Below are 14,465 nucleotides of genomic sequence, written 5' to 3'. Positions count from 1 at the left end.
TTTAATCTGCAGCAAATCGTCTTGACCATGTCTGCATGCCTAAATGCATTTAGTTGCTGCCATGTGATTGGCCGATTAGAAATTAGTGTTGAGCTGTTGGAGAGGTGTACCTAATAAAGTGGCCTTTGAGTGTATGGGTAATTGGCGGTTCATTCCGCTGTGGCAAACCCTGAGAAATCAGGGACTAAGCTGAAGGAAAATGAGTGAGTGAAAATATCTTCTTCATAGAAAGTCGGTCTGCAAGAATGGATGGTTTATGTGGATGTTTTACTGATGCACACCTTTAATCCTCTTAGAGAGTTCAGGTCTGATTTATCTCCTTGAGTTATGCTGTAATTATGTAACACTTCATATCTGTTTATTTAAAATCCTACTGAACAAAGACATAAATCCCAGGTGGTTTTGTTGTAAAGGTTCTAAAGAAGACTGTTTCAGAGAAAAATGTTTTAAAGCTTTAAACTTAACACAATCTCTAAATGAACTTTGAAATAGCTGTGATGTCACATCTTTCTGAGAAATGACTTTGTTTATAGTCTCAGAACAGAGACATAATAAAATGTTACTATAAAGTTACTCTCGCTTGGCCACATTCATTATACTGCAAGTGTTAGTCATAGTGTGTGCTCTACACACTGCCCAAATGCATGATGGGTATTTTATAACATGAACAGTTGAGATAAAGAAACTTTTGGAAGTGAACAGTTAAGGGTTACCTTCAGTATTTATGGTCAGTCATAAAGGGATGTTATCTTATTTTGTGTCCAGTAGGCTTCAGGGTAAAAATGACTTCCCCATCAACACAAGCAGTGAGTAATGCAATATGAGCTCCTGCATTCTGTGGCCACAGTTTTTGTTTGCTGTAAGCGTTATACTAGATTATGAAGTCATGCGGCTTAGTTTAGTTAGTATTGTGTGTTTCTTGTAAACGCCTTGTTGATTTTCAGATTGTCAAATAGAAAATAAAATAATCAAACATTTTAAGTTAAAAGGTTTAAATTTACAAGTATTAAAACTTTTTATTTATTTATTTATTTATTTATTTATTTATTTATTTATTTATTTATTCATTTGCTGCATTTATTTTAGTTTAGTTTTTCAACTAATTAATAGGCCCAATCATACTATATAGTATAATATAATATAAAATAATGTAATGCTATGTAATATAATGTAATATAAAGGAGCCAAAGTCATGTAAGATGTCCTTTTGTAGTTATTATAAAATCGGTCAAACACAAAAAAAATTGTTTTGAATACAAACCTTTGTGTACTGTATGTAGAATTATATCACATTTTTGGCTGGAGATAACAATGTTGTGGTCTACTGTACAGTGTGTGAAGTTGTCCCAGTCACTGTGCATGAAATGTGTTTCTCTACAAGCAAGCAGATTGGAATTGTATAAACTCCAGTGTGGCCTTATGGGCAGTATACTCTGCGAAGTTTTAATGTACCAAAAATGTAATTATGTTGTGCGCTTTTTGAGATTTGGCCCCTGGTTGAAGCGGTTATAAACTGTTCCTGAAGCTTTATTATTTATTCATTATAACATTTTTATAAGAATCAGTCTTTGTCACACATTGCTAGACCGAAACCGCAGTCCAAAAGCAAAACAGCGTTTATGCATCATACCTCTGGGCTGTTTTTGGAAGAGTATTTCCGTGAACTAGCGAGATGCTTTGGTTCTGCTGTCAGCACATGGGCATAAAGCCAGATTGCTCGAGGAGGTTGATTTTAATGAACCATTAAAAAAATGCCTTTCAATGGGTATGCCTCATAGCACTTCATCGAAATTCAGAATAATTAAACTTTTCATAAACTTGACACAAAGTTAAGTCTTTTTAGGTTGGATGTGATGGAAATACTAGCTGCAAGCTTTCCTTTTTTGTGGAAATTTGGCTGTGAGGCACATTTCCTCCTGCTAGAGCTCACCTTGACATGTCTTCCTGAGGACTTTGACAGATGTATTTGGGGCAGGATGATGAGCTGTGTGTGAAAGTTAAGTTGCCCAGAAACTATACACATGATTTTACTTCTCAATATGCATTTAATTAATACGAGCATTTTCACAGTATTGGGAGCTCTGTAAAAGTGCATTTAAAGAGACCATAGAAAAATGCTAATGTTAGCCTAATAGCACTGCAAGCCTACTGTACGTCCCACCCTGTAAATCTCCATTCAAAGGCACACCTTCTGAATGCAGGAACAAACATTAGACAACATCACTACAATACATCAACTTGATAGTTAATAATTACAATACCAAACTTAGAAAATGAAGGAGGATGTTGATGTTTACCTGACATTCTCTGTCTGAACTGCATCCTTGAATGTGCCCATGATGTAATCGTTTCTGCACAAACAAGGTGCACAGCAGTATGCAATTACATATTTTGGCAGACAGGAAGGAGGACAGTCTATTATAATGTTTGTACTCATGTTTCGGTTGGATAAACTTTTCTTGGTCCTACTAAATGTTCCACAGAATATTAAAATACATGTAAATCAATTTGAACCATTTAATGATCACTATCAGAATGTGAAGAGCCTTTCTCCCAGCATAACTAAAATAGTTTCTAAAGATTTATCCACATTTGAGTTGCTTGGTTGGCTTATTCTTTAGGTCTTAAGCAATGTTTTGATCCCAGGTCCTCCTTGTATAATAATTCCCTAATAAAGAACCTCTTTCTGAAATCAGCAATGGTAGAAAGAATACTGAAAAATCATGCTCAAGTAAAAGTATCATTACTTGCCCAAAAATGTATTGCGAGTAAAAGTATCTGTTATAAATATTACTCAAAGTATGAATAAAAAGTAGCCCTTTCAGAAGTATTCAAGAGTAGTAAGTAGTCAAGTAGTAGTGTAATGTTGTAAAAAGCTGATACATTTACATGTAATTTGTGGATGGGTGTAAACATAACATTGTGTAATGAATTTAGTTATTGCCCTGCACAGGCACACAACGTCATAAGATGTTAATATTAGGTTAGATTTAGGTAGTGATGTCAGGTAACCAAAATGCAAGTCTAGCAAGCATCTAAGGACAATGTTATTTCGATGTTAAATAACAATGTCAAATGACATTGATATTTGGTTGATTTTAGGTTGTGTTAGAAAGTGACCAAAATCCTACATCGAGCCAACATCTTAAACCAATGTCAAATACTGACATTTATTCGTCAGGTATGGCAACCAAAACCCAACATCTGATAGACGTTATAGTGGTAACGTTCACACAACGTCAAGCTGTAACATCATTAGAGGTCTAAATTTGGTTGATTTTAGGTTGGACGTTGGGCACATAGGCCTGATCATACGATTTACATTCTGTGTGCGAATTTTGACTGGACACGAATCACAGGATGATTTCTCGAATCCCCATTGACAAGAAAAAATAATGACTGCAGGCTGTAGGATAGTAGTGGAGTAAAAGTACCTATACTGCACTAAAAATGTACCCAAATGGAAAATTTGTGTACTTGCGGGAGTTCATTGATATTTTCCCGCACGTGAATTCTAACCAATCAATAAACAAGTTAGGAAATATGTTCAACAACATCTGGCCAATGAGAGATGTGGATTTTGTCAGATGAGTGCATTTTGGTTTGTTTTTTTTTTTTTGCTGGACTTGTCAGCTGCTTTTGACACTGTCAACCACCAGATCCTGCTATCTACGCTTGAGTCACTGGGCGTTGCGGGCACTGTTATACAATGGTTCAGATCTTACCTCTCTGACAGGTCATTCAGGGTGTCTTGGAGGGGAGAGGTGTCCAACCTACAGCATCTAAACACTGGGGTACCTCAAGGCTCTGTTCTTGGGCCACTTCTCTTCTCCATCTACACATCATCTCTAGGACCAGTCATCCAGAGACATGGATTCTCCTACCACTGCTATGCTGATGACACCCAGCTATACCTCTCTTTTCATCCTGATGATCCCTCCGTTCCAGCTCGTATCTCAGCCTGCCTGTTGGATATTTCACACTGGATGAAAGATCATCATCTTCAGCTGAACCTCGCAAAAACGGAAATGCTTGTAGTTTCTGCCAACCCGACTCTACACCATAACTTTTCAATCCAGATGGATGGGGCAACCATTACTGCATCCAAAATGGTGAAAAGCCTTGGAGTAACGATTGATGACCAACTAAACTTCTCTGACCACATTTCTAGAACTACTCGATCGTGCAGATTTGCACTCTATAACATCAGAAAGATCCGACCCTTCTTATCTGAACATGCAGCTCAACTCCTTGTTCAAGCTCTTGTTCTCTCCAAACTGGATTACTGCAACTCTCTACTAGCTGGGCTTCCAGCTAACTCTATCAAGCCTCTTCAACTGCTCCAGAATGCAGCAGCACGGGTTGTCTTCAATGAACCTAAACGAGCACATGTCACTCCGCTGCTAGTCCGTTTGCACTGGCTGCCAGTTGCTGCTCGCATCAAATTCAAAACTCTGATGTTTGCCTACAAAGTGACTTCTGGCCTAGCACCTTCTTATCTGCACTCACTTCTGCAGATCTATGTGCCCTCCAGAAACTTGCGTTCTGTGAATGAACGTCGCCTCGTGGTTCCATCCCAAAGAGGGAAAAAATCACTTTCGCGAACGCTCACGCTCAATCTGCCCAGTTGGTGGAATGAACTCCCTAACTGCATCAGAACAGCAGAGTCACTCGCTATTTTCAAGAAACGACTAAAAACTCAACTATTTAGTCTCCACTTCACTTCCTAATCTGCAATTGCCTCTTTGAATATCACACTAATTGTACAAAAAAAAAAAAAAAAAACTACTAACACTTCCCTTCTTAGACTTTACAGACCTGAAACTTGCCTTTAGTACTTATTCATTGTTGCTCTTAGTTGTGTAAATTGCTTCCTTGTCCTCATTTGTAAGTCGCTTTGGATAAAAGCGTCTGCTAAATGACTAAATGTAAATGTAAATGTAAATGTTTTAACTGGTTCGGACCAAAGCCAGCAGTGTGGTGTGAAAACGACCCAAAGATGGCAGAAAATGTTACAATGTATCATTTATTGCCCTTGATCCAGACCAAATGAAGTGAACTACAGATGTGAAAGCACCGTAAATTACTATTTTTAATAATGACAATAGTTTGAGTATTTGTAATTTGTTACTTTACACCACTGGAAATCTGTTGTTTCTGCATTAGTATATCTCATTTTATGTTTCTTTTGCTAGAGGTATCAGAATGCTGTGGTCTAGTATGTGGAGGAGTGTTGTGTCAGGGGTATTACACTTAAAGTAAACCATTTCAGTGAACTTTGTCTCTCCACAAACCACAGAATTTGGAATGATAGTAAGTGTAACCATGGCCTCTATATTCTGAAAACAGTACCAAAGTTTTAATGAGAAAAAACTGTGCACATTTATTTTTGTTCTATAGGGAAGTAGTAAAAACTATGCCTATTGCCTATTGATGCCAGGTTCTTTAGGTTTTAATTTAGGTGATTGACCCCTCTGTGTATTTAAAATTGTAGTGTAATGCAATGTAGCGGAAACTTCCTGAAAACATTTACTTTTTATGACTGTTTTTGCTGTCCAGTTGTGGTATAGTCAAATGTATAAGCCAGAAGTGATATGTTTAATTATATATGCAACACTAACACTAAAACTAACTAAACACAATAAAAACCATGACCTTAGCAACACCAAGGCCCATACCGTGTTAGTTTAGATAAATGCACAAATTTAAAAATGCAACAAAAACATTTGTTTTATAATAAGAAGTGTAACAAATTGGTCCTTAAAGTGCCTTTGAGATAAGCCTGACAGCTTGTCCAGGTATACAAGACCTATTCTAATTAAACCAGGGTCATAAACACAATAATTATTAGTGTGCAGAATTAAACCAATAATAACTAAAAATTACAAGTACTTAAATTACACTGATTTGTGTTGCTAGACTTACACTCCCTCTTAGGTTCTGAATCACTTTTGCAAAAACTCTGTAGGTTTTGAAATACTTAATACTACAACTGTGTATTGTCTCTGAGTTTTAGGAGGGAAACCTGCCTTATTGAAATGTTTATTGACCAGCATAGGAATGTGATATGTCACGTGAAGTTTACTTGTCCCAGGAGGAGATGACCTCATGTGTTTTCCCATATGGTTTAGTGGCTTAATGGTGTTTCCCTAAAGACCTAGGTCCTCTTACATGGGTTTAGTTTTCCGTTGGGTTTTCATTTGTGTGGACCATTGCAGAAAAGTGTATATCATGAATCATTTTCCTCAAAGCAGAGGGAGTTCATTTCCAGTTAGAGAACTCACAGGGCCTCCATTTGTTTATATTCGTGGGGAGGAACCTCTTCCTCTACTATTCCATTGTTTCTCAGCGAGTAGCTCCTCAGCTTCACATGAGGCTTTATAACTTGTTTGACAATGGAACGAAATAATGTTTTGTCAGTTGACATGGTGTAGTGTTTATTAAAGCAGCAATGGGATAGTTGTTCTGTATTTTAATTCCTTATAGTATAAGTGGAACTTTTCAGTGCATGCAAAAACATTAGTATAGTGTAGGGACTTATTTTACAGTCAATACAGCATCATTTAGTCATGGCAATGACAGATATAAGTCCTCCACAGTGGCCAGGGGCATTTTGCACCATTCTTCTTGCAAAGGAGTGGCCAGGTCACTACACGATTCTGGTGGAAGAAATGTTTCTTCACTAGCTCCTCCGAAACACCCCAATTTGGCTCAATAATATTTAGATCTGGTGACTGCAGGCTATGAAATATGTTCAACGTCACTTTCATGTTCAATAAACCGCTTTGTCTTCCCAGGTGTATTATCATCCTGATACATGACATCCTCTTCAGGATACAATGTTTTAACCATTGTATGCACATGATGCTACAAAATTTTTTGTTAGTCCTTAATAGTGACGAGCCCATCTAGCACAGGTATTGGGCCTAGGGAATGCCATAATGTTGCAGCCCAAATCATCACTGATACACCCCATGCTTCAGTCTGGGCATAAAACAATCTGGGTGGTACAATACATTTCTTTGGGGCTTTTCCCTATCGTAACTCTTCCGGATGTGAAAAAGACAGTGAAGATAGACTCATCAAAGAACAATACAAGATTTGGCACCGTTGAAACTAACAGTTTGTCATTGTCATGAGTGATTACAGGTTTGGCTATAGCAGCCCATTCATGTATATTGACCTTGTGAAGCTCCAAACTACAAGTTTTGGTGGAAACAGGAGAGTTGAGTTGCACATTTCATTCTGCAGTGAGTTGGCAGCTGTGGTTTTGTTTTTTGGATACAATCTGTGTTAGCATCCCTTTCAGATAGCGTCCACTTGTGTCCCCAGTTATTCCTGAGGGATTTGGTTTGTCCCTCTAGGTGGTATGCTGAAATGACCCTGAATACCTGAAAAAATGGGCTGTTACTCTACTAATTAAACCTTCACATTCTGCTCTTACTGGTGGAATGTGCAGTCAATGAATTTTGAATTTTCAGGCAAACGTCCAACACTAAATTGGTCAGTGTTTCCATTTAATTGTCCAACCCCTGTAGTTCTGATCCGTTTTTACCAATTCCAAACTGCATCAGTCAACACACTTTATGCATATAATCTTCACATTTACACGCATGCTGTTTTTTTCTTTTTTCAGAATTTAGTGCATAGTTTTAGTGCATAGTTTACTTAAATGAAAAATAGCTCATCATTTACTGTCCTTCATGTGGTTTTAATATTTTAAGTTTCATTCTTTAAAGTAACTTCAACACAAATATGTTTTAAACAAGTGAAAGGCTGAGTTAAGCCTTAATTTTCAGGTGAAACATACCATTAATGTGTCTTTTTGTGTGTTTACTTGACTACATGTATTTTCCAGAGTGCAGTTGCTTCTCTTTACATTTTTAAACTCCCTGTTGTGTTCGGGTCAAATCTGACCGATTTACAACTTAAAACACCAATAAATATTGTGTTTTACATAAGACCTCAAGACTTTATTATATCCTCCACATTATGCATTTGAACATATAAAAGTGATAATCACTTCTTTCATTGAATTTTGAGTGTTTTAATCAACCTTGTTACACCTGTGGTGTTCCCGGTCAAAAGTGTGGGTATTCAGACTATATTCATCCATCAGACAGAAAACATCCCCATACACACTACCCCAACTCACTCGCTGACTCACTCACCCACCCACCCACTCACCCACCCACTCACCCACTCACTCACTCACTCACTCACTCACTCACTCACTCACTCACTCACTCACTCACCCACCCATTCACCCACTCACTCACTCACTCACTCACTCACTCACTCACCCATTCACCCACTCACCCACTCACCCACTCACTCACCCACTCACTCACCCACTCACCCACTCACCCACTCACCCACTCACCCACTCACTCACTCACTCACTCACTCACTCACTCACTCACTCACTCACTCACTCACTCACTCACTCACTCACTCACTCACATTTCAGACTGAACAATGTCTTTTGCAGGTACACTTCTCTTTTCCTCACTTATGTGTCAATCCTCCAGCCTGATCTTACAAAGAAGCGTAACTATTTTACGTTTTGTCAGTTTGGTGGCTAATTAGTACAAGTCGTATGAAAGTATACGATTTTTAAAAGGAGGTATGGCATTCAAATAAGCAGATCATACTAAATTGTACTGTATAAATAAGATCGTACGAATTCATATGGATTAGCCACTAAATCAATAAGTTATGAGTTGCCATGATATAGCGTTGGATCCTCTATTATGAATCAACTTCTTGATAAAACAATGTATCATATCTTTACACAGACTAGACAAGTGTCTGTTATGTGAACCCATTTGTTTGTGTTGCTTTTTTTCTTTCTTTGTTTGTTTCTTTCGTTCTGCCAATCTTCCTTCAACCTATCTCTGGGTCTAGCAGGAGCACTTGTAGCTTAGCTTAGCATAAATTATTTTATTGGATTAGACCATTAGCATCTCGTTCAAAAATGACCAAAGTATAACTAGTGTTAGTTCTTTTTCCATGCTCACCGTCTATACCCTCAGTCACTATTCCTTATATTAGTACACTAATAACATTCCAATTGAAGCACTGAATGAAAATTCGAGCACTCAGTACACAGGAAAGGACACTATTTTGTTTGTGCTTTGCTGGCTGATAAAACATTCAGATGGTCTTTGGTCAGACCCTGTGATAGTTTTTTTACTGAGCTGTCTATTAGTAACAAAACAAATTTTTTTGATTTCTGTCATCAATCGTTAATCGTTTTTTTCTAAACATTTTCAGTGCCTATTTGTATTTTCACTGCAGTTATTTTATATCTAATTCTATAAATTCATTTTAAACACTACTTCGAGACATTGTTCACAGCTAAAGAATGTTAAATGAAAATTTGGTGTTAAAAATAGGTTTTGTGCTAATAGAAAAGCAGTTAAAACAAACAGGTCAATTTTGACCTGGAACACTAAAGTAAAGGGTAAGGATGTGAACACGACACGAAGGTTAAAGACAATCAGTGCATATTACAATGCATTAGTTATGCAAAATTTAACCAATTTTAATTGAACCAATGCCAATTTAGAAGATCATGAGATGCTCGTGTGCAAGTGAGATGAACATTGCCATGCAGATTACATTTATTGTTAAATTGCATATTTTGCAGTTTAATAATCACTCTATACCATATTGCAGTAACAGATTTATTTAGATTCTGCCCAATCTACATTCTTTATAAACAGTTGTCTTTGATTTCTCCAACAATGTTTCTATTTAACATATAATCACTTGAGGTGGAAAAAGCCCTTAGATGTGCCTGCATGCAAATGTTTCATCTGCACGAGAGAAAGAGAAAAAAGCTTGTTTTGTTCATTGTGAGCTGGAAGGGGTGAAAGGGTAGCCAGAAATTAACTGAAAGTGGAGGAAATAGTTGGTTATATAACATGGCATTTATATAAATAAAACAACAATTACAGCGATAACACGGTGGGGGATTTAACAGTATCAGATGTTAAGGTTGAAAATTTAGTCAATGTAAAATTACATTGGCAGGTATTTAACAGTTTAACAAAATAACAGCAGTGTTAGCTGAATACAGGAAGAACGTCTTAGAACCAATGCAAGCTATTAAATAATGATAAATGTAAAGGTTTGTCAGTACTTGATATGCAGCCCTGTGTTACATCTGTTGTAAACACTCCTATTCCTGTAATGATTGCCAGATTGAACTTCATGTTGATCTTCTCTTTCTTCCAGCCGGATAATATCCTCTTTCCCCCCTCCGTGTCCTTCCGCAAGTTCAGCAACCCAGAGGTTTCTTCTCTTGGCTCCAGTTTAGCACTGAAATTCAAAAGACAACTCAGTGAAGATGGCAGACAGCACCGGAGGGGAAGTCTAGGGGGCGCTCTTACAGGTAACACCCTGCCTTTTGTAAGATCATATTGTGGGAATACTTTTTTTTTTTTTTTTTTTTCCTGGAAACCAAATGGTTGTACCAAGTAATCAGTGAGTACATTTACATGGACACCAATAATCAGATATTAATGTGATTTAAGACAGTACTCTGATTAAGAGTCCATCACATATAAGCAGTGTTTTTTTATTTTTTATTTTTTACTTTAATTACCCTAATCTTACCTAAATTATAATCAAATTAGACAGAAATGGATAAAAGACATTTTGAAAAAATATAAATTAACAATTATTTTTGTGACTATACATACATGTACATTAACCTAATAAAATATAAGGAAATCATGGGAATCCCATCAAAAACAGAGCACAAAGCTGCTTGAAAACACCACAGCATTTCAATATTATGCTTTTTTTAAACTTAATTTCAATTAACACTTTGACATAATGTTTTATATTTTTTCCTACTGATGTAAATAGCTAATTTTGCCTCATCAAAAAAAAAAAATAAAATAAAAAAATAATAAAAAATAAATAAAACAATTAAGAAGTATACCTCATGCCGTGGCAATACTTAAAACCCTATATAAATGTCTTTACATTCAGTTTTCATCAAAAGCACAAAGGATCCAACTTAAAACGCTGTACAGAAAGGTGAAATATGTAAATCGCAAATGCTTTAATAAATTGTATTCCTATCAAATTTGTATTTTAAGTGTTTATTTGTTTAACTATTATTATTATTTTATTATTCCTTCATAAAAATGCTCCTAATATGCTATTAATATTTTAAATATATCTTTGCTATTTTTATCAATAAATCTTAAACATTTATTTATTCATTTTCTTTTCGGCTTAGTTCTTTTATTAATCAGGGGTCGCCACAGCGGAGTGAACCGACAACTTATCCAGCATATGTTTTACGCTTCGGATGCCCTTCCTGCTGCAACCCCCAACACTGGGAAACACCCAGACACACTCTTTTACACACATACACTATGACCAATTTAACTTACCCAATTCACCTGTACCACTTGTCTTTGGACTTGTGGGAGAAACCGGAGGAAACCCACGCGAAATAGGGGAGAACATGCAAACTCCACACAAACATACCAAGTGAACCAGCCGAGGCTCGAACCAGCAACCTTCTTGCTGTGAGCTGATTGTGCTACCCACTGCGCCAACGTGACGCCCAATTTTTTATATATCTTTTAAAAATTATCATACACAATAGCTGCTGTTTTATTGGGGATTCAAGAACTCTGTTGTAATATTATTATTATAAATATTTTGTTTTTGTTTTGTTTTGGGGTTTTTTGCACTGAAAAGTCATAAAAATAGACACCTAGTGGGATGGTCAAATCCTACGACTGTTTCATTTTAGTTCATATTAAAGAACCAATAAATAAATTAATAAATAAATTTTGACAGAATGTGCTGCTGTTCAGTCGTATTGAAGAGACAGTATTTGTCTTTTTGTAATATACAATCAAAATATCTATTTTTGCTGCTTGTTTAAACTACTTATTTAAAATGAGCTGCAACAACACAATTACAGAAAATGTTCAATCCACTTAAATTCTGTTAACTTTCTGTTAAAGTGCTAATAATATTTTTATTTTTAAATAATAAATAATATTATAAAAACTATTCTTTTTCAAGTCAAAATATATATATATATTTTAAATATTGCTCTTTGTTCAGTTCAGGAATAATAATGTATATTAAAATGTGTTTTTGGTTGGCCAAATTAGTACTTTAAATGTAAATTGTTGTATAACTATAACATACTGTTTTCAGGACTTTTTTTTTTTACCATTTTCAACATTTTACATTCTGTTGCATATGTTTTTTGCTTGCTGTTCCTTCTTATCTGGAGTGATGTATCAGATATATATCGTAGGGAACATGTAGAAATGTGCTGAGGGTGTCTACTTGGCATTTCCTTAGTTCTGTGGATGATGACTAGTGAGCAGGAATCACAATTTTCCTCCTACGTATCCTGTTTTTTGACCTGGTTCTTTGACCATGTAGAGCCCACAAACATAAATACAGGTTACCAATGGGTTGTCTGGGAAACTACCGTATAGGAGTATAGCCAAACTAAAAGTGTGTTTCTATGAGAAGAAAATATAAAAAGTTTCTATTTAAAAGGAAAAAAAAGAATAATTTCTCACCTTTTATCGACTAAACATTGCAAATTGCTTTGTCCTTGTCAGTCTTAGTCTATATGATTTTTTGTTGCATAATGATTCAGTTATGATTTATTGTCCGTTTACGGTATATTTGTAACTCACTTCAGTTGCTTTATTTGTTTGAAGTTTTGCTAGTTGCCAGGGAGACAATATTTATTTTACTGTAGTTAACATGAGAGGACACACAACTGCTCCGTAATATGTAAAGTACATAAGAAATCCAGAAAACACTTAAACATTTATAATAGATTTGAATGCATTTTGTATTTCTTGTAATCATCTCATATTGTTCTTTAATCAAATTAATTGAAAGGAACGCAGTGGTAAAGCTTTTGTCATGGCCTTACACAATCCCTGTTGTTTCATTAAGGATTCAAGAACTCCATTGAATTCTTTAGATTTTATCAAATATTATTATTTTGTTTTGTTTTGTTTTTTGCACTGAAAACACTTGAGTGCCATACACCATAAATCATAAAAATAGAAACTTGGTGGAATGGTCAGATCTTGCAACTGTTTCATTTATTTTAGTTTATATATTAAAAAAACACAGATTCACAAAAAAAAAAAAAAAATTATATATATATATATATATATATATATATATATATATATATATATATATATATATATATATATATATATATATATATATATATATATATATATATATATATATATATATATATATACAACCAACCACAACCATCTCTAGGGTTTACAGAGAATGGTCCGAAAAAGAGAAAATATCCAGCTCTATGGGCACAAATGCCTTGTTGATGCCAGAGGTCAGAGGAGAATGGTCAGACTGGTTCCAGCTGATAGTAAAGCAACAGTAACTCAAACAACTTCTCGTTAAAACCTAAATAAGCAGAAGTGGATCTCTGAATACACAACATGTCCAACCTTGAGGTGGAAGGGCTACAGCAGCAGAAGACCACATCGGATGCCACTGCTATCAGCTAAAAACAGGAAACTGAGGCTACAATTTGCATAGGCTCACCTAATTAAACAATAGAACATTAGAAATACAATGCATGGTCCGAATCTTGATGCCTGCTGCAACATTTGGATGGTAGGGTCAGAATTTTGCATCAGCTACATGAAAGCATGTATGCATCCTGCTTTGTATCAATGGTTCAGGCTGGTGGTGGAGGTGTAATAATGTAAGGGATATTTTTTTGGCACACTTTGGGTTCATTAGTACCAATTGAGCATCAACGCCACAGTCTACCTGAGTATTGTTGCTGACCATATCCATCCCATCTTCTGATGGATACTTCCAGCAGGATAATGCGCCATGTTATAAAATGCAAATCATCTCAGACTTGTTTCTAGAACATGACAGTGAGTTTACTGTACTCAAATGGCCTCCACAGTCACCATATCTCAATCCAATAGAGCACCTTTGGGAATTGGTTAAACAGGAGATTCTCATCATGGATGTGCCGCTGACAAATCTGCAGCAACTGCATCATGTAAATATGAACCAAAATCCCAGTGGGAAATTTCCTGTACCATGTTGAATCTATGCCTGCAAGGATTAAGGCAGTTTTGAAGACAAAAGTGGGTTCAAACTCGGTACTAGTAAGGTATACCTAATAAAGTGACCGATGAGTGTATTCACAAAATAATATATATATATTTTTACTTGCAATTAAAGACTTCAGTATTATATTTGAAATTATATTTCTTTAGATAATGCAAGAGTGTATTTTCTTATGCTAATGACTTATGGCAGCTGTGACTTTGGCTAAGAAGTCACAGTATCCTTGCTGAGGCTTGGTAATACATAACACATAATATTTGCTTCTCTCAGGAAAAAAAAAAAACCTCAATGCACCATGAAAACAATTTCTTAAATAGAAGATC

The 14,465-nt window shown here is 35.8% G+C and overlaps 1 protein-coding gene across 14 annotated transcripts in view; it reads left to right on the top strand.

The window, feature by feature from the left end:
• mast4 (microtubule associated serine/threonine kinase family member 4) overlaps positions 1 to 14,465 on the top strand; it is a 175,922-nt gene that overhangs the window by 33,613 nt on the left and 127,844 nt on the right. For all 14 annotated transcript variants that reach the window (XR_015491844.1, XM_087254214.1, XM_087254213.1 and 11 more), the window contains exon 2: positions 10,243 to 10,399. Coding sequence is in view for 13 of the 14 variants with exons in the window: in XM_087254214.1 (XP_087110340.1) it covers positions 10,243 to 10,399 (157 nt within the window). In the remaining variant the exon portion in view is untranslated. The remainder of the gene's footprint in view (positions 1 to 10,242; positions 10,400 to 14,465) is intronic.

The sequence above is a fragment of the Danio rerio genome, chromosome 5 (genome assembly GCF_052040795.2).
Source record: "Danio rerio strain M-AB ecotype USA chromosome 5, GRCz13ab, whole genome shotgun sequence".
Classification (NCBI taxonomy): Eukaryota; Metazoa; Chordata; class Actinopteri; order Cypriniformes; family Danionidae; genus Danio; species Danio rerio.
The sequence above is the reverse complement of the archived record's forward strand: the minus strand, read 5'-3'. Positions and strand labels throughout refer to the sequence as shown.